Below are 20,762 nucleotides of genomic sequence, written 5' to 3' on the forward strand. Positions count from 1 at the left end.
AAATACATACTGGCTGTCTCATTAAACCATATCTATCTTTATGTTCTATGACTAGCTTTCATGGTTTTTCCTGGCACTGATGTCAGGCTCACCAGTCTAGTTTCCTGATCAACCCTGGAACCCTTTTTAAATTCTGGGATTTCATTGGCCACCCTCCAGTCTTAAGGTACAATAAACTATTTTATTGATAGGTTACAAATTTTAGTAATAGATCTGAAATTTCATTTTTTAGTTCTTTCAGAACCCTTGGGTGTATACAATCTGATCCAGGCAATTTGCTATTCAGTTTGTCAATCTGATCTACTACATCTTTCAGGCTTACCATGATTTGGTTCAGTTCATCTGAATCACTACCATTGAAAACCATTTCTGGAACAGGTATCTCCCCAACAACCTCATTAGTAAACACCAAAGCAAAGAATTCATTTAATCTTTCTACAATGACCTTATCTTCCCTAAGTACTCCTTTAATCCCTCGATCATCTAATAATCCAGCTGACTCCCTTGCAGGCTTCCTACTTTGGATATATTTCTAAACGTTTTTATTATGAGTTTTGCATCTACGGCCAGCTTCTTTTCAAATTCTCTTAGCCTGTTTATCAATGTTTTACATTTCACTTGCCAATGCTTATAATTTTTCCTATTCTTCAGATGAATCCTTCCAATATTTGAAGGAAGTTCTTTTGGCTAAAATAGCCTCATTCACCTCACCGTTTAACCATACTGGCAGTCGTTTGGCCTTCCTTCCACCTTTATTCATGTGTGGATTACATCTGGATTGCACTTCTAAAATGGTACTTTTAAACAGTGTCCATTCCTGTTGTACACTCTTAACATTTGTAGTTGAACCTTTCAGTTTTTTTTCTATTTTCCTCATTTTATCAAAGTCTCTCCATTTTGAAAATTTAGGGGTAGATTTTAAAAAGATGGGCGAGTGGGTCCACGTGCGCATGCTACCTGGTGCATGCACATGGACACGCAATTTTATAACATGCGTGCACCAGTGCACATGTTATAAAATTGGCGGCGGCACGCACAAGGGGGTCAACTTTGTCTACATTCGTGCGGCGGCGCATTGGGGCCCTCCCCAGTTCCCTCCCAGTCCGCTCCAATTTAGGAGCGGACTGGGAGAGAACTTTCCTACCCCCCTATCCTAATCTCCCTTTCACTTCCCCTCTCCTCCCACCCTCTAAAACCCTTTTCCCTGTACGTACCGGATCAGTCCAGACTCCTGGATTTTGCCTCCGCACCAGCAGATGGAGACAGAGCTAGATTTGACAGGCTCTGCCATAAATACCAGGGTGCCACCCACAGCCTGCCAGTATTACTCTGTCTCCAGCAGATGGTCCGGGTGCATGGCCCACAGTCTGAATTGATTTAAAAAAAATAAATAAATACAGAGAGAAAGGGGTTTTAGATAGAGTGTGTTGATTCCTTCTTTTTTTAATTAAGTTTAAAAGAAAAAAGGGAGGAAGAAGATTGCAGAGTGTAGTGCCGGTCTGTGCCTCCCAGGGGGTTGGCAGGTCCTGAGGGGACCATCCCCCCTGGTCTTGTAGGCTGCTGGTGCTAAGGGTCGAGGACCCTGCTTGTTTTCACAGCCCAGCTGGGGTGATACCGGAAAGCCCAACTTACTCACCTCAGCCAGACCGCTTCAGGATCCAACGAGGGACAGCGTCTCAGGTAGAAAAAAATATATAAATAAAACTAGTAGCGCAGTGGGCGGCGGCTCTCGGGACTTTGTGTTGCGGCGGTCAGCAGTCGAATTTTCTCTCTCCCCTCCCCCCCCCCCCCCCCGATCTTTAATTTTTAACTTGATTTCTCGGCGCTCCGATTCTAGCATGCCGCGAGGGTCAGCCTGCTCAGCCTGTGGCTCGGGGAGCGCGCACCTCTCGCGGGATGGGCTGTGCTCAGCCTGCGGCTCGGGGAGTGCGCACCTCTCGCGGGATGGGCTGTGCTCAGCCTGCATCCCCGGAGGCGAGGGACCATCTGGATCTGTTCGGGGGGTGGTGGTGAGGTGTCTGACAATGGCGATTGTGGTCGGGGAGCATTCCTCTGCTCTCCCCAAGCAGCTGCCGATAAGCGCGGGAAAACCCGCCATTTTGGCGGGGGCCAGGAATTCCCCGCCCTTCCTCTCCCCGCAGAGACCGGTCTCGCGGCCAGTCTCGCCAGCGGGAGCAGCAGGGGGAGGGAAGGGGGATGATGCAGGAACAAATTCGGAGGGCTCCTTTTCCTCCTTTTCTTCAGATTTTCTTCTGGCAATGCGTAGGGCCTTTAAGGCCCACAAAGCCTATAAGAGACATTCGCCACAGTCAGGGGGCTCTGAGGGCCCACATCCTGCGGACAAGAGTCAGCCAGGTCAAAGCGCCCATTGCGGGCTATCCCCCCAAGGGAGAACACGGATTCCCCCTCTGACTCTACGGATCATGAGGATCAGGAGGAGCCGTCCCCACCCCCGTGGGGGGTAGAAGGAGACGGCACACCGTCGCAGGGGGTGAGGGGACGACCCGAGGGTGATCTGCCTTTTCTGCAGAGATGAGCTGGGACCTCTCATTCCCGCCATTTTGGAGGAGTTAGGGATTGCTGCGCCTCCCGAGGAGTCTTGTCTTGGCTCAATGGATCCTGTGTTGTTGGGCTTGAGTGGCCCTCCCATGACATTTCGCTTTCATTTTTCTGCTACGGACCTTCTCTTTCGTGAGTGGGATACCCCGGACTTGGATCTGAAAGTCACAAAGGCTATGGATAAGCTTTACCCTTTGCCTGAGTACGCCCTGGAAGTTCTTCGGGTGTCGAAGGTGGATGCCGCAGTCTCGGCGGTAACGAAGAGGACTACTATCCCGGTCACAGGGGCCACGGCACTGAAGGACCTCCAGGATCGAAAGCTGGAGATCCAGCTTAAGAAGATTTTCGAAGTATCCGTTCTTGGAGCCCGAGAGGCAATTTGTAGTAATTTTGCATTACGGGCCGGGCTGCGTTGGGTCCAACAGCTTCTCGCCAATGAAGACCTCTCGGAGGAGGAAGCCAGCCGGCAGCAAGGAATGATGCTGTCCTGGCCCGCCCCCTTTTAAGGCCCAGGCACTTACACGTGTCCCAGGATTTATGGGTGTGGCCTGGCCCGTTTGAAAATTGGCCTGGCACGCGTAAGGCCCGGCCACGTGCATAAACCCCGGGATTTATGCACGCCAGAGTTTTAAAATCCAGCCTTTAGTGTTAGAAGTGTAGATTTACTTATTGTCCCCCTTCCAGTCATTAAGTCAAATATGATCATGTTATAATCAACTGTTGCCAAGTGGCCCCACCTCCGTTACCTCGCACCAAATCCCGCGTTCCATTAAGAATTAGATCTAAAATGGCTCCCTCTCTTGTTCCTGAGCCTATTGCTCCCAAAGCAGTCATTTATTTCATCCTGGAACTTTACCTATCTAGCATGTTCTGGTGTTAAATTTACTCAGTCAATATTGGGGTAAATGAAATTTCCCATTATTACTGTGCTGCTAAATTTATTAGCTTCTCTCTTAGCATTTCATTGTCCATTTGATCATTTTTTCCAGGTCGATGGCAGTATACCCCTTTTGTTATACTCTTCCCGAACACACATGGGATTTCTAGCCATGAGGATTCTGCTGTGCATTTAGTCACCTGCAAGATCTTTATCCTGTTGAACGCTATGCCATCCTAAACATAATGGGGTAGATTTTCAAAAAGGGCGCCCTCGCGTACTTTTGTAGGTGCATCAGGCGCAAACAAAAGTACGCTGGATTTTAGTAGATACGCGCTAGCCGCGCGTATCTGCTAAAATCCTGGATCGGCGCGCGCAAGGCTACCGATTTCGTGTAGCCGGCGCGCGCCGAGCCGCACAGCCTACCTCCGTTCCCTCTGAGGCCGCTCCGAAATCGGAGCGGCCTCGGAGGGAATTCGCTAACGCCCTCCCCTCACCTTCCCCTCCCTTCCTCTACCTAACCCACCCCCCCCGGCCCTGTCTAAACCCCCCCCCCCCCTACTTTGTTGGGGGATTTACGCCTCCCAGAGGGAGAAGTAAATCCCCGCGCGCCAGCAGGCCGCTGGCGCGCCTAGACGCAACCCGGGGGCGGTTTCGGAGGGCGCGGCCACGCCCCCGGACCGCCCCAGGCCGAAACCACGCCCCCGGGCCGAAACCACGCCCCCGGGCCCGCCCCCGAAATGCCGCGTCCCGCCCCGAAAACGGCGCACCGCTCGGCCCCGCCCCCGACACGCCCCCTCGGAAAACCCTGGGACTTACGCAAATCCCGGGGCTCTGCGCGCGCCGGCAGGCCTATGTAAAATAGGCGCACCGGCGCGCAAGGCCCTGCTCGCATAAATCCGGGCGGATTTACGCAAGCAGGGCTCTTAAAATCCGCCCCAAAGTGTCATCCCCACCAAGTTGATCCACTTGGTGTGGGGGGCATTTGCAATATAATTTGTTTCCTGGTATAGCATTGTCCCATTGGTTAACCACCTTCCACCAGGCCTGTGAGATGCCAAATATCTCTACCTCTTCATTCAATACTGTACAATCTCTCTCCCATCTTACTTCTTAGACTTCTAGATTTTAAATACATTTCAAAGTATGTTTTTTGTTTGTATTAACCTACTTATCAGTTATCAGGGATAATCTGGAATATTTTAACTCAGGTGGTTCTTTACTTATAGGCACATAGATTACTTTTGCTTTTATTGGAACCTCTCTGTTGGGATGCCCTAAGTTTCCTGTTATTAATAACTTTCAAAGAGAATTCCCTCCAAACCATGCGCTGCTGAGCGACTGTCTACTTCCCTCTTTCTGTTTAAAAGCTGCTCTATCTTCTTTTTAAATGTTTATGCCATCAGCCTGGTTTCCACCCTCGTTAAGGTGGAGCCTGTCCTTTTGGAAAGGACTCCCCCCATCCCCAAATGTTTGCACAGTTCCTTACAAGACAGAATCCCTGTTCCCTGTACCATTGTCTCATCCATGCATTGAAACTCCAGTGCTCTGCCTGCCTTTGGGCTCCTACATATGGAACAGGGAGAATTTCAGAGAATGCAGCCCAACATAAGAAATTGCCTTACTGGGTTAGACCAAGGGTCCATCAAGCCCAGCATCCTGTTTCCAACAGTGGCCAAACCAGGCTACAAGTACCAGGCAAGTACCCAAACACTAAGTAGATCCTATGCTACTGATGCCAGTAAGTCATCTTGATGCCAGTAAGTCAGTTTGATTAATATCAGTTAATGGACTTCTCCTCCAAGAACTTATCAAACCTTTTTTAAACCCAGATACACTAACTGCACTAACCACATCCTCTGACAACAAATTCCAGAGCTTAATTGCGCAATTAGTTTTAAATGTGCTACTTGCTAACTGCTTGGACTGCCCTAGTCCTATTATCCGAAAGAGTATATAACCGATTCACATCTACCCATTCTAGACCTCTCATGATTTTAAAGACCTGTATCATATCCCCCCTCAGCTGTCTTTTCTCCAAGCTGAACAGCCCTAACCTCTTTAGCCTTTCCTCATAGCATAGCTGTTATATCCCCTTTATCATTTTGGTTCCCTTCTCTGTACCTTCTCCAGTGCAACTATATCTTTTTTGAGATGCGGTGACCAGAGCAGTACTCAAGGTGCGGTCTCTCCATGGAGGCGATACAGAGGCATTATGACATTTTTCGTTTTATTCGCCATTACCTTTCTAATAATTCCTAACATTCTGTTTGCTTTTCTGACTGCTGCAACACATTGAGCCGACAATTTCAATGTATTATCCACTATGATGCCTAGATCTTTTTCCTGGGTGGTGACTCCTAATATGGAACCTAACATCGTATAACTACAGCATGGGTTACTTTTCCCTATATGCAACACCTTGCACTTGTCCACATTAAATTTCATCTGCCATTTGGATGCCGAATATTCCAATCTCGTTAAGTGGCCCTGCAATTTATCATAATCCGTTTGTGATTAACTACTCTGAATAATTTTGTTTCATCTGCAAATTTGATAACCTCACTCGTCTTATTCCTTTCCAGATCATTTATAAATATGTTGAAAAGCACTGGTCCAAGTACAGATCCTTGAGGCACTCCACTGTTTGCCCTGGAGGTTCTGGATTTCCACTTTCTACGTAAAAGCCTAAATTTACTTCCAGAACCTCCCTCCCACACTGTCTTATGTCATTGATGCCCATATGTACCACAACACTGTTCTATGTCATTGGTGCCCATATGTTCCACAGCTTCTCCCCAGCACTGTCTAAAATCCTATCTAGGCTTCTCATGAAGTCTGCCATCTTCGCACCAGGCAGGCAAGTTACCAAGAGATCCTCAGGTCCACCAACCTCCCAACTATCTATATTCCTAATAATAGAATCGCAAACCATGACGGCTGACCTAACCCTTCCCTCCTGATCAGTAGCCCTGGAGACTCTTCCTCAGTGCGAGAAGCTAGGGCATCACCTGGAGAGCAGATCCTTGCTACAGGATTACTTCCTGCTACACCAGACTGATGCTTTCTAATCAGGTGACCTTCCTCCTCCAAGGCAGGACCGTGGCTGCCAGACTGAAGTTAGGACTTGACTACTATGCCCTGAAAGTCTCCTCTATATATCTCTGTCTGTCTCAGCTCCTCCAGATCTGCTACTCTAGTCTCCAGTGATTGGACTCGTTCTCTGAGAGCTAGGAGTTCTTTGTACTGGGTGCACACATGCAATCTCTCACCAAGTGGTAAAAACAAATCATACTTGTTACACTCAGTGCCAGAGACATGAAGGGCCCCCATCTCGCTGCTGGACTGCTGTCTTCATCTTAATATTGTTGCTAAGGGAGAAGGTATGAGTAAATTAGTCCTTTCAATTTTTGTGGTATGCTCGCTGTTAATCTAGTAGTTACCTGTAAGGGGATAATTAAATTCTTGAAAAGGACTGGAACAGTCCTGTGTTTTAGATAAAACCTTGATTGATTTTTAATGTGAAAGTGTCTTTTGCCTATAAATCAAAAAATGAGCTAGGGGTGAGAGGAAGGGAAAGAGAGAGACTCCGCTTAGTACTGTTATATGTGGCCAATAAATATTTTAATAAATTAATAAAACACTAGAATTACTTACCTTATGCCTGCTTTTTATTTCAGGCACACACACTAAAGAATATACCCCACTATTTCACCTCTCCCCCACTTCAAGTTCTAAAATTTCCAAAAGCAATACTCACCAATCCAAGGTCCATTAAGCATAAGAACATAAGAACATGCCATACTGGGTCAGACCAAGGGTCCATCAAGCCCAGTATCCTGTTTCCAACAGTGGCCAATCCAAGTCACAAGTACCTGGCAAGTATCCAAACATTAGATAAATCACAAGCTACTATTGCTTATTAATTACAGTAATAGCAGTTTATGGATTTTTCCTCTAGGAATGTATACAAACCTTTTTTTAAACCCAGTTACACTAACTGCTGAAACCACATCCTCTGGCAATGAATTCCAGAGCTTAACTATGCACTGAGTGAAAAAGAAGTTTCTTCAAATTGTTTTAAATGAGCTACTTGCTAACTTCATGGCGTTTCAAAAACACAACGAATATAGGCAGTTTGTTTCATTCATGGGGGCCCCGAAATGAATAGAGACCCCCAGAATGAAAAGAACCTTATCTGTTGCATTCATTTAAAATGAATGCATTGGGCCTAGGCCTGAGGCCAGAACCTTGCCTAGGACATAGGCCGAGGGCCAAATCAGGGGCCATGGCCCATGCCCTAGTACAATTCCTGTGTCTCGGCCTAGACCTAGGGCTGAACCTGGGGCCTTGCTTAAGGCATAGGCAGAGGTCCAAGGCAGGGGCCATGGCTTAGGCCTGAGCATGATGTTGGAGTTCTGACTTAGGTGTGGGCCAACACTGGGGACTTGGCCAAGACCTGAGCCACTTGATCCATCTCTTACCTGATCTGTCAGGTATCAGAGGGCCAGGACTGGTCCCGGTATCAGAGGGCCAGGACTGAACATTAGAAATGCCACGCTGGGTCAAACCAAGGTCTATCAAACCTAACATTGTGTTCTCAGACAGTGAAACTAACATAAAAGTGCCACAGTGGGTTAAACCATTCTCCATTGAGTCCATCAGCCTGACTCAGACAGTGGCCAGAACAGGTCACTTGGAAGAAGCACCCAAAAGATCCAAATGTGGAGAAATATTCATGCTGCTAGCAAGGAAAAGTGGAGTTCCCCAAGCCTACCTGGCTATTAATTGTTAAATAATTTGGTCCTCAAGAAATTTGTTGAAACTTATTTTAATCCCAGCTATACTACTGACCTTGAGCTCATCCTTCAGCAACAAATTGCACAGCTTAACTGTGCATTAACTGAAAATATAGTATCTTACATGTGTTTAAAATCTTCCACCAGTTAGTATAATGGAATGTCCCCCAGTTCCAGTTATTTTATTTGTTTAGATCATGCCTTTTCATTGGTAGCTCAAAGCAAGTTACATGCAGGTACAGTAGATGCATTTATTTATTTATTTATTTATTTAGATTTATATTCCACTTTTTGCAGCACTTCAAAGTGGATTACATTCAGGTACTGTAGGTATTTTTATTTCTTTGTCCTTAGAGGGCATACAATCTTAAGGGTCTATTTACTATGATGTGGTATTTATCTATAAAAAAAATTTACAAACCAATTAAATCAAATATATTGTAGAAACATAGTAATGACAGCAGACAAGGAACAAATGGTCCAGCCAGTCTGCCCAGCAAGCTTCTTATGGTAGTAACTGCTGTGCCGTGCAGGCTACCCCCATATGTCTCTTAATGCAAATGCCACTCTGTGCAGTTATTCAATGAGCGCCTTGAAAATTCAGACAGCGGTGATGAGTTTTGCTTATGGACTTGGCCTTAGAAACAGACCTGTATAAAGACCATAAAGGTCAGGGGTACTGATACTAGGTAGTGTACAAAATCACATAAAATAGTGTAAAACACTATCAACATAAAAAATAAATTAAAATCAACACAGATTTAAAACAGATAAAAAAAGAAATTACAATAGCATATTTGCAAATGCTTCTTAGAATAAAGAAGCTTTCAACTGCTTACAAAAATCTTTAATATCTTGGGTTCCCAAAGCTGCAGTCATCATTAATGCAGTCTGTGACTGCCATCTGTTTAAAAGGCCCAATTGACCCAAACATTGCCACTGCCCCTTCAAAGCAACTGAAATGTAAAAAAAAAAAAAAAAAGTAAAGTTGCACATGCTGGACAGTTGGTGCAGGACCCACTGTTTCCCCACTATAGCCCTCCCTGATTAAGACTCACCATTAAACATTATTTGCCATGCATTCAAGCCTAACACAGTTTAGGCTTGAATGCCTCAGGTAATTGCCAGTTTAGGCATTGACTCAGGTAGTTGGCCCCTACCTGAGGCAATGCAGAGCAAAATGACTTGCCTAAGGTAACAAAGAATGTCAGCAGGATTTGAACCCTGGTTTCTCTGGTTCCTCAGTCTGTGGCTCTAACTACTTGGCTACTCCTTGGCATTGGTTTGTGCTTCAGTAAATATGCATATTATATGGAAAATAACCATCCCCTATTTACTTATGGTTTTATACATTTCTACAATAGAGCTGTAACTAGACAAGCCTTTCTTCATAAGGGAACTCTTCCATCCGCTTTATCAACTTTACCCCTCTATACCTTTTCTCTTTTTTTTTTTTTTATAACCTCTTTATTTAACCACATTTTCAGGCATATATTGCAGAGAAAAATCCACTTAAAGGTATGGTACAAATTAGTACATAGTACAACCGCTCGGTAGTATTTAATGATGGCACAATTTTTCAATTTCAGCAATGTCACGTATCTGGTTCTGCCAATAATCCAAATGAGGATTATTTTCCAGAAGGTCGCTTTAGTAAATCTTTCGCGAGTAGCAATTGGCCCATCAAGGTCCTATACTTAACTGGTACTGAAGAGCTAACCCAGCTACCTAGGAGACCGAATCTTGGCCCAACAAAGAGGGGAGCCCCACAATATCAGCAATCTTTTATGTAACTAAAGACCAAAAATGGCGAGTACTCTGATAGTGCCATCACGTATGCAGAAAGGTCCCAGTTTCCCTGCAACCCCTCCCATAGGCTTCATCTGAACCTGAGTATATCTTTGCAAAAACACAGGGGTTCTATAGGTTCTATGCAATAGGTGTATCATTAAAGCTACCCTTTTTGCACAAATAGAAATATGATGTGCGGAGGCCCATATAGGTTTCCAATCTCTACTGACCAAAGATAATCCCAAATCTTCATTCCAAACATCTGTAAGGGCTTGAGGCATATCAGCGCCATATTTACCCTCTAAGATATCATGATAAATCAGTGCAACACCCCGCATCTGCAAATCTTATCAACAGGAAATTTCTCCATTCCATTTAAAGGCTGCAAAGGACGCTCAATGTCCAGCTGGGCTCTAAGGGCCTGTCGCAGCTATAAATAATAAGCATGTGAGTCATGGGGTTTTTTTGTGGGGTTTTTTTAACTCTTTATTTATAAATTTCAATTGACAAACAAAAAAACTTGCTTGTATCAGGAACAATTAGATTTTTTTTTTAATTTTATTTTTATTGAATTTTCATATTTAAACAGAACACAATTCAAGAAAAAGTTAGATACAATTTTGTATAGGAACATAATACAAATTAAGAAATATGTATCTAAGTTTAGGCAAAACATATCTATTATAGGTAATATTGGGGAGATCAAGATGTAAAGGAGCAATCATAACAAGAAAATTAAACCATAATTAAAGTTTAGAAATCCCATACAATTACATTTCAATTGCCGTGCCCCCCATGAATTATTACTTTAGGAGTGCGAATCCAGATATGTACGGAGTTGGGTAGGTTCAATAAATAGATATCTAGTATTTTGATACATTAACAGGCATTTACACGGATAACAGAGATTAAACTTAGCCCCCATCGAGATTATTTCGGCTTTCATCAGTAGAAACTTTCTTTTCGGTCCTGAGTATTTCTTGTGATATCCGGAAATATCCAAATTTTCTGTCCATGAAAACATTCTCTCTAGCGCCTCTTTTTGCCGCGGGCCTTCATTTGAATACAGAATCGCGCGCACAGGAGAGTGCCCTGTGCGCACGCCGGGAGAGCGGGCATTTGCCCGCTCTCCCGCGACTTTTACTGTATCGGCCCGACTGAGCTTGAGAGCCAAAGATATTATCCACGATGACTCAGTCCTTTTCCCGAGTAGTAATTCCTAATGTGGAACTCAGTATTCTTTACATGTAGAGGTTAATTTTTAAAAGCATTGCTCATACAAAAATATGCACACATGTACATAAGGGGGTGTGGCATGGGCGTTCTGGGGTGGGGCTGGCACTTAAGTGTTTAACTACATAATTTAAAAACAAAAACTGCAGCACTCGTAGGCTAAATTTCTGTGTAATTTTACTGCTGCTCCTGAAGAGGAGCAAGTCTGTAGAGATCTTGAGTTTTAAGGCTTACAGGGCAGGGTGAGGGGTCCAGGTCAACTGAAGGGTGTGCTGGATGAAGAACCAGAGGGGTCTGACAGACCCTTAGTATTAACTGGGCAAACTGGTGGACTAACTAAAAAACTGGGAATGTGCCTTGCACAAGCATGTTTTAAAATCTGCTGACAGTCCTATGGAAGACACACGTGCTAGCTTTGCGCAAATAACCTCTTAAAATTAGCATGCATACGCACAGTTGGTGTATTTTAAAACACGCACGCAACTGCACCCATGATTTAATGTTCCAGCATGTCTTCACTTGCATGCTGATTCATGCATGTATGGGTGCACGAGCGCTCATTTTAAAATTACTGCCTTAGTAAAGATTATTCTTCCATCATTGCCCCCCCCAGATTGGAAATCGGCCTATTCAAATCCAAAGAGCTTCAAATCTGCCTTATATATGTCTCCCCCCCCTCCCCCCCCGGCCTACTGGAACACAACCCATCCCCTCTCATTGAATTTATATCAGACAATCTCAATATAGACACCCTTGCTGTAATTCTAGATTTCAATCTCCATGTTGACGCTACCCCCACCACCTCCTCCTGTGAGACCTTCCTCATCTCCCTACATGTCCTTGGTTTCAGACAACTTATCACTTCACCCATTCACAAAGCAGGCCATACCCTCGACCTTATCTTTATCAATTCTCATATTCATTCCCCTGACTCACCCGCTTGTATTCCTGTCCCTTGGTCAGACCATGCCCTCATCAAAGCACTCCTCTCTATAAAGCCCCCTCCTACTCACACCCCCACTCACAGTAACACCATCTCCTTCCATAAACCCTGCTCTACTGATGACTTGATCTCCTCCCTCGCCAAATCCTTTAACAACCTAGACCTCACCAACCCTGACGCAGCACTCTCCTCCTGGAATAACCTCACCACCAATATAGCCAATGAAATATGCCCCCTTGTCAATAAAGAAATACATCATACACACACACAACAAAAAAACCCTGGTACACCCCTGAATTAAAAAAACTGAAAAATGACCTCAGAATCAAAGAGAGTATTTGGCACAAAAACCCCACCCCGAAGCGCACAGACACTTACAGATCCACCCTTCACGCCTATAGACTCTCCACTCTCCAGAGCAAACGTGACTATTATGCTGCAAAAATCCATGACTACCAATACAATGCAAAAGCCCTATTCTCATATGTGGCAGAACTCACAAAATCTTACCCCCCCCCCCCCCCCACCACCACTGATGAAGAAGCCAATAGTAAATGCGAAGAACCCGCCTCCACACCAGCACACTCCCCTCTCCAAAAATCCCCACACCAATCTAGTGTCCCTCAATTTAACCTCTGCCAAGGAAATCAAATCTATTTTTAAAAAAATCAAACCTGCTGCTCACACCTCTGACACCATCCCCACCAAAGCACTACTATGAATCCCCACGATCATCGCTAAACCCCTTGCCGATATAATCAACTGCTCCCTCTCCCATGGCAAAGTCCCAGACCCCCTCAAACTGGCCATTGTCAAGCCCCTCCTCAAAAAACCCACCCTCGACCCCCACCAACCCCTCCAATTACCTTCCCATCTCCAACCTTCCCTTTTTAGCCAAAGTTATGGAAAAAGTCGTCAACTCCCAGCTCTCCGAATACCTGGAAGATCATAACATTCTACACCCATCCCAATTCGGCTTCCATAAGTCCCTTAATACAGAAAGCCTCTTACTCTCACTCACTGACACTCTCCTCAAGGGCATGGACCATGAGCAATCCTATATCCTTGCCCTCCTTGATATCTCCTCAGCCTTCGATACTATTAGCCACAAGATCCTCTTTACCCGCCTATCTGAAATTGGCATCACAGGCTCAGCCCTCCTTTGGTTTACATCCTACCTGAATAATAGAGACTACACTGTAAAAATCGCAAATGCTGAATCCTCTCACATCCCCCTTACCCAAGGTGTCCTTCAGGGCTCCTCCTTGTCCTCCACCCTCTAATATATACCTGTTGCCGCTCTGCCATCTCCTCTCCGACCTTGGCCTCAAGTTTTTCCTATATGCTGATGACGTTCAAATCCTCATTCCTATTCAAGAATCCCTCCCCAAATCTCTAAAGTTTTGGGAAAACTGCCTGGTTTCCATAAACACACTCCTCACCAACCTCCACCTAGCCTTAAACACCTCAAAAACTGAACTCCTCATATCTAACCACCACAACCTAATACCACACTCCCCCCTGCGACCCCACCCTCCCCTTGATCTCCTTCCCGCACACCATACGAGACCTTGGAGTCTCCATAGACCACCAACAACTTAAAAAAACATATTAACACTACCCTAAAAGAAGGCTTCTTTAAGCTCCATATCCTCAAAAAACTTAAACCCCTGCTCCATGCCCAAGACTTCCGTACAGTCTTACAAGCGACACTACTATCTTAAATGGATTACTGCAATTCCTTTCTCCTAGGCCTCCCCTACTCTACTATCAAACAGCTCCAAATGTTGCAGAATGCAATGGCCAGAATTCTAACACCCGCAAAGCCGACCACATCACCACTATCCTCAAGGAACTACATTGGCTCCCCATCTCCTCACGCATCATATAAAAAAAACCCTCACCATCATTCACAAGTCCCCTTACAACCGCCCCACTAGAACTGCCCACAAAGGAACCCTCTACACCCCTACCCTCAAAATCACACACCTCACCTCTACCAGGGAGCGAGCCCTATCTGTCGCAGGCCCCACCCTCTGGAACACCATACCCCATGATCTCCGTCTAGAATCCTGTGCTCTGAAATTAAAAAAAAAAAAAAAAAAAGCTAAAGACCTGGCTCTTTAAACAGGCATATCTGGAGTTGGACCCCACTTAGTCCCCTCCCTCTCCCTGCACCGTTCTTCTCCTGCTTCCCTTCAGTTTAAAGTTTCTCATTTCCCCCTGCATCCTTCCCTCCCACTTCCTACCCCCCCCCCCCCCCGGTTAGCCCCATGGTTTTCTCCCCCCGCTACCTCTTGCCCTCCCCCCCCCCCCCAATCGCTCCATTGTACGATTACAAGACTAACTGCCATACTAGATCCCTTGGTCTTCAGTATTGTATATTGTTATGTTATTGTTTATCTGCAAATTCCAGTACCATCTCAGATTGTTTATCCGCAAGGCAATTATTCCCCCCCCCCCCCCCCCCCTGTTTCTCCCCGGTCATTTGTCCTTTCTCCCCCCTCGGCTCAAGTAGCTCCTGGCTGTTCTCACCTTCCTTTGTCCCCGTCTCTTTATTTCTTCCTTTTTTTTCCCTTCCCGTCTGTTCCTTCTCCTACTTGTTTCTCCCCTCTCACCCCTCAACTCCCTCCCCTTACCCCCCTTCCCCTGCTCTTCTAAGACCTTGCCATGTATCTTTTGTATAATTTGCAAGATTGTATATAGTGCTTATTGGCTAGTTCATGTATCTCTATACTCTGTTTTACCTTGGTTCTGTTACTACATTAGTTTTTTTCTGTCCTTTTCTCCCTTTTATCACCGGTTCTTTTTATTTCCTCGCTGCTCCCCCGCCCCTGTTTTTTGTATTTTCCTTCAGTTATATGTAAACCGATACGATGTACCCATGCATGTCGGTATAAAAAAAGCTTCTAAATAAATAAATATGCATCACTTTGCACTTGCCCACATAAAATTGTCTGTTATATAGATTTATTTTATTTATTTATTTGATGGTTTTTATATACTGTAGTTTGGATCAAGCCTTCACCACTGTTTACAGTGAAAGCAACAGAATACATTGAACATAGCAAATTAACTGATTACATTATAACGAGAAGCAAGGTAGGGGTTTTAACAACTGGAAATAAACAGAGCAAAAACAGTATTATACAGAGCATATTAACTGATAGCATTATGATAATAAATTAAGGTAGGGGCGATGAGGGGTGCTTATTTCCCCTGTTTTGTAAGATCCTCCTGCAATGCACCCATAACTCCTTTTTCCAAATCTATGTTCCCTGTTACCCTCATCTTCCCCCTCAGATCAAAATAGAAACACAGCTTTTACCTGACCTTGGCTTTCCCAGGAAACAAATCTAAAATCAATTAAAAAAATAGGATCCTATTATGGAAGGAATAACAACTAAAATTAGCAATAGAGGTAAAAAAGAATCCTACTTGACTTCCTTGCTATAGCATCTCCTCTTGAGGAGGTTCCTGGTGGAGTGCACCTCCTAATCTTGCCTACTGTTCACAGAGCATTTATTGCCTTTCATCTCTGGGCCCTCATTAGCAAGTGAATTTTTAAAGGAGTTACATGGGTAAAACCTATGGACAACTCAATGGCATGTACTTGTAGCAGTTTTCAAAAACCCACTTACACTGGTAAATTGCATTTACATGGGTAAAACCCAGTTTTAAGCGTGTAAATTCTTTTGAAAATCAGGCCCTATGGGAGGAAATGCCCTCCTTGCACTCTCCACCTCACATCTTTTTCTTTTCGTTATGGAATAAAGTGTCTTTCCCATGCTTTCTGTCTTTTCTCTCTCATTACAGTAGGCAGTATCCTTTGCATGCTTTCCACCTCAAATATCTTCTCTCTCATTAAGAGGGGGGAGGGGTGTTCTTCATGCCTTCTGCTTTGCATCTCTTCTCTTTCGTTATGGAAGGGAATGATCTTTCCATACTCTGCCCACATCTCTTGTCTCAGGATGTGGCATACATCCTGCACGCTCTACTCTGCATTCCACCTCTTATTTCAAGAATGAGCATACCCACTGTCCTGGCTTTATATCTCTTCGCTCTTGTTGTGGGAGAGAGCATCCTTCCTGTGCTCTCCATCTTTCATCTTTCTTCTTGTTACAGGAGGCCCTCGGTTGGACACCTGCAGACCTGGACGGATGCCAGTTGGAAAGCTGGTACAGACCCGCCCCACATACCCTGCTGTACTGGCTACAGGAATTGGGGGCATGATGGCAATTGACCCATCCTACAAATCGCCTGTCTACAGACAGCAGCCACCTGTTCCCCAGGGGCAACTACTACGCCAGCAGCTTCAGGCCAAACTGGTGAGGAGAGGTTGGCACTGCCAAGCATAAATTAGCCATTACTTTAATTGGCTGTTTGTACCCTCCGTGAATAACCCAACTAACTTGAGCAGGGTAAGACTATAGAAGGACATTCTCATAGTGAAAATTCCAGCTAATCTGAGCAGGGGATGACTAGAAAAACATTCTCACTGCAAGATATCCAGATGACTTGGGCAAGGCGTGACTAGAAGGATGCTCTCAATGTGAGATATCCAGATGACTTGGGCAGGGCATGACTAGAAAGATGCCATCATTGAGAGTTCCAGGTAACTTAGGTAGGCACTGTTTTAAGGAAGCTTGCTTTGCTGTAGTCTAAGATGGCAGTGAGAGAGCACCGCTTTGAGAACCCTCATTGTTGGAGTGCTAACTGATTAAATAAGGCACTGAGGAAGCTCCCACTGCTGGAGTTCTGTGGGTGCAATGTTGCCATTAGACTATATGGGCAGGATCTTCCTGGTTGTGGAGATAGTTATAGGTGAATATCCTTTGCACTGTTGGAAATGAGTTTAACTGCTGCTCTTTATCTTTTACAGCAGGGGCTACCTCAGCCCATTCGTCCAATAAATGCCAGCCCCTCCTATGGTGCTTTGCAGCCCTCCCAGGTAAGCACAGCACTCCTCCTCCTCTTTGTCTAGAGAAATTACCAGGGACCACCTCAAATCAATCTGTCACAGCCTGATAGAGGACATCTAATGAGGAAATCATTCCAGTGTGGTTTCAGCTTTTGCCTTAATATTCGAAAGTTTTCAATTGGAAATGTAAACCTCCTAGTAGGGCATGTGCACTGGAGCTGCTACTGCTGCAGTAGGGTGTTGTACTTTTGAGGCTGGGGCCATGAGAATATGCACTGTGACGGCATGTGTTTCAAAACTGGACGCCATGGTGATATGGGCTTTTGGGGGAAGAGATGGCACTATAGGTTTTTACTTTGCAGGTGATGGTGCAGTTCAGGGCCGGAGTTAGGTTTTCTGCTGCCCAGTATGAAAAATTAGTGTGCTGCACCCCCACCCCCCCCCCCCCCCACCCCCACTCCCCAATTCATTCAGTGTCTGTCCTGGGCCCATCAAATATAGCCAAGGTCCGTCCTGCAGTCTATATTTTTAAAAGCTGATACGACTCCCACCCCAGAACCCGTGGTTAGGGAAGGGTATTATAAGAATATAAGAAATTGCCATACTGGGTCAGACTAAGGGTCCATCAAGCCAGGCATCCTGTTTCCAACAGTGGCCAAATCAGGCTACAAGAACCTGGCAAGTACCCAAAACACTAAGAAGATTTCACGCTACTGATGTCAATAGTAGCAGATGCCATTCCCTAAGTCAACTTGATTAATATTAGTTCTGGACTTCTCCTCCCAGAACTTATCCAAACCTTTTTTAAACCCAGCTACACTAATTGCACTAACCACATCCTAGGTACGCGAGGCAAACCTTGCAGCCTTGCACACACGCCACCGCCCCCCCACTCCCACACCCTTTACAGACACACACAAATTATGCATTTATAACAAATTTTACATGAAAAAGAACATTCAAAAATATTCTAAGGAAATAACACTTAAACATGCTTATATTTACATGATCTCCTCTGGAATTAGCATTTATAATGCATATTGGGTGTGAGCTTGGTCCTCAGAAAGCCATGAAGAAACAGAATTACCATTACAGTATAGTAAACGTCCCATACCAAAACAACACCACAATCTTATCTATGAAAAGGCAGCACTGCACATATTACACCAGGCCCTAGAACACCAATAAAACTGTTATTAGCAAACCAGGCTGCTATAGATCCCTACACAGAAATTACCTGCCAGCAAAATACCTCACCTAAATACTTCACCTCTGTCACATATGCAGAACGCAGACCAGACCCTCACCAAATACAGAATAAAAAGATCTATAAGTATAAACAGAAACGTGCTGAGAAGAACTGAACTGGAACCCACAAAAAGCCAGCCTCTACATGCAGAGCAATAATAGAAAAACAGAAACATTACCTTGGCACCCCCCCCCCCCCCCCCCAAGGCATGGCATAGCACAGGTCAAATCACTGAGACGGCAAGGAGGTGCCGTCCCCCCTTGGAATCTGGCCCTTTCGATGATTTGGAATGCTGGGGAAGTGGGCAGACAATGGTCAGAATTTCCAGAAGAATGGCAGATAGTGTCAGTGATATTTTTAAGAAGCTGGCAAACCTGCCACACTCCTCGGAACCCTACCATCTGCTTCCCACCCTTCCCCACTATTTGCACTCTGGGAAAATGGGAGATGGGTGAATGGTGACGGTCTGTTCGTGGCGCGCTCTTTCAGGGCACTCTTGTGCTCCCCATTCCCCCAGCTCTCACCACACACAATTAAAATTATGTATGAATAACAGATTTTACATGAAAAAGGACATTCAGAGTACAGTCTTCTGATGTAAAAATCTTACAATATTTATATGCAATGCTGAGATGCCAATGAGGAAATCCGGCAAAAAAGACCTTTGGAGCCCATATGTATTTAGGCCTATTGTAAAGTGCATTGGGTTTGAGCTTAGCCCTCAAAACGCCATGAATAAACTGAACTAAAATTACAATACAGTAAACCTCTGATACCAAAACTGTACTAACTGTGAGCACTCAAACAGGAAAAATCCTGAAAATATTACACCAGGCTTTAAAATACCAATATACCCCCTATTTAAAAAACAGAACAAGACAAGCTGTTATAAATCCCTACACAGAAACTATACAATAGCAGAATACCTCACTTCCGTTACACACCAGAATGCAGACAGACCCTCACCAAATACAGAATAAATTGACCCTAAAATATAAATAGAAACGTGCAGACAAACACTGCTAATAGCCATACTTTGTATGCAGTGCAACAATGGAAAAACAGAAGCATCACCATTCCTCATAAAACAATAAAATCAGGAAATATAAAAAGTCATAATAGTAAAACCTTGCAAATAAAAAAAATATTTCCAGACAGCCGATGAATAGAATAACATTCTAAAATTAAATTCATATAAACATTTTCAAAGTTCCCAAAAACCAATAAAGTATGTAAAAATAGCAAACATCATCCAATAATTCAAACAAATAAGGATAAAAAAAAAATCTCCAGCTTTTCATACCAGAGAACTTTTGATTTCCAGTAACTCTGAAATTGGCCTGGAGTATTAAAGGAATGGAGAGCTACACACAAACTTTGTTCACTCTCTCTCATATTCGCAAACATTTTAACATACATGTTCATTCTCACACACTCGCTCACACTCTCTCATTTGCTGTCACACACAAGCTTGCTCACTCACATGCTCATGCTCTCACACACACAAGATCACTCACATGCTCTCCCACAAGCTCGCTCACACTTATGCTTGCTTCCCTTTCGTCTCACTCATCTGCCCCTTCTTTCCTTCCTTCTCAGCCCACTTTTCTTTCCTTCTCTCCCCTCTCATGTGCACGCTTACTTCCTCCCTCTTTTCCTCTCCCCCTCTTCTCCCTTATCATTCACCCCCTTTATATTTCATTCCCTCTCCCCTCCCATGCCACTCCCTCTCACACCCCCACTTTCTCTTCCCTTTCCTTACATTCCACTCAGCAGGTCTCTTCTGTTTTTTTTCTGTCCACGGGATGTGGGACCTCTGTGAGCATGTCATATTCCAGTGTTGGCCCAAGAGATGTCTTTCTGCCTGCGGTGTGTGGAATCCCCGCCAGCACATCATAATATCAGCTTTTGCCATTGTTGTCTTCCCATGGGGCCTGATGTGTATCCCCTGTGGGTACATCATAAACACATGCCGCTGCTGCCTCTGTCTTCCTGCTCGTGGGTCTGGGAGCTCAGAGTGCGTGTTCTAAATTTGCACTGCCACTGCTGCCGTTTTCTTCCTGCTCGCAGAGACTGGGAGTCCAGTGACCATATCAGAAATTCTCGCCACTGCTCTCTTCTTCCTACCTGCAGGGCTGGGTATCCCTGTGGGTATGTCATAAATATACACCACTGCTGCTGTTTTCTTCCTGCTCGCAGGGTTGGGAGCCCCGCAAGCACATCAGAAATGGCCCACTCCCCCCTCGGGTGTGCCGCCCCATGCAAATGCATGGTATGCACACCCAGTTGCTCCAGGCCTGATTCAGTTGGTACTGATACAGAGGGTAAATGAGCTTTTTGTGACGGTGCTATGTGCCATGGAAGGATGTGTGCTGCAAGGGATGGTACAA

At 44.9% G+C, this 20,762-nt stretch overlaps 1 protein-coding gene across 1 annotated transcript in view; it reads left to right on the forward strand.

The window, feature by feature from the left end:
* MED12 (mediator complex subunit 12) overlaps positions 1 to 20,762 on the forward strand; it is a 573,790-nt gene that overhangs the window by 532,170 nt on the left and 20,858 nt on the right. The window contains exons 38-39 of the mRNA XM_029607961.1: positions 16,328 to 16,530; positions 17,085 to 17,153. Of these exons, the coding sequence (XP_029463821.1) occupies positions 16,328 to 16,530; positions 17,085 to 17,153 (272 nt within the window). The remainder of the gene's footprint in view (positions 1 to 16,327; positions 16,531 to 17,084; positions 17,154 to 20,762) is intronic.

The sequence above is a fragment of the Rhinatrema bivittatum genome, chromosome 6, assembly GCF_901001135.1.
Source record: "Rhinatrema bivittatum chromosome 6, aRhiBiv1.1, whole genome shotgun sequence".
NCBI lineage: Eukaryota > Metazoa > Chordata > Amphibia > Gymnophiona > Rhinatrematidae > Rhinatrema > Rhinatrema bivittatum.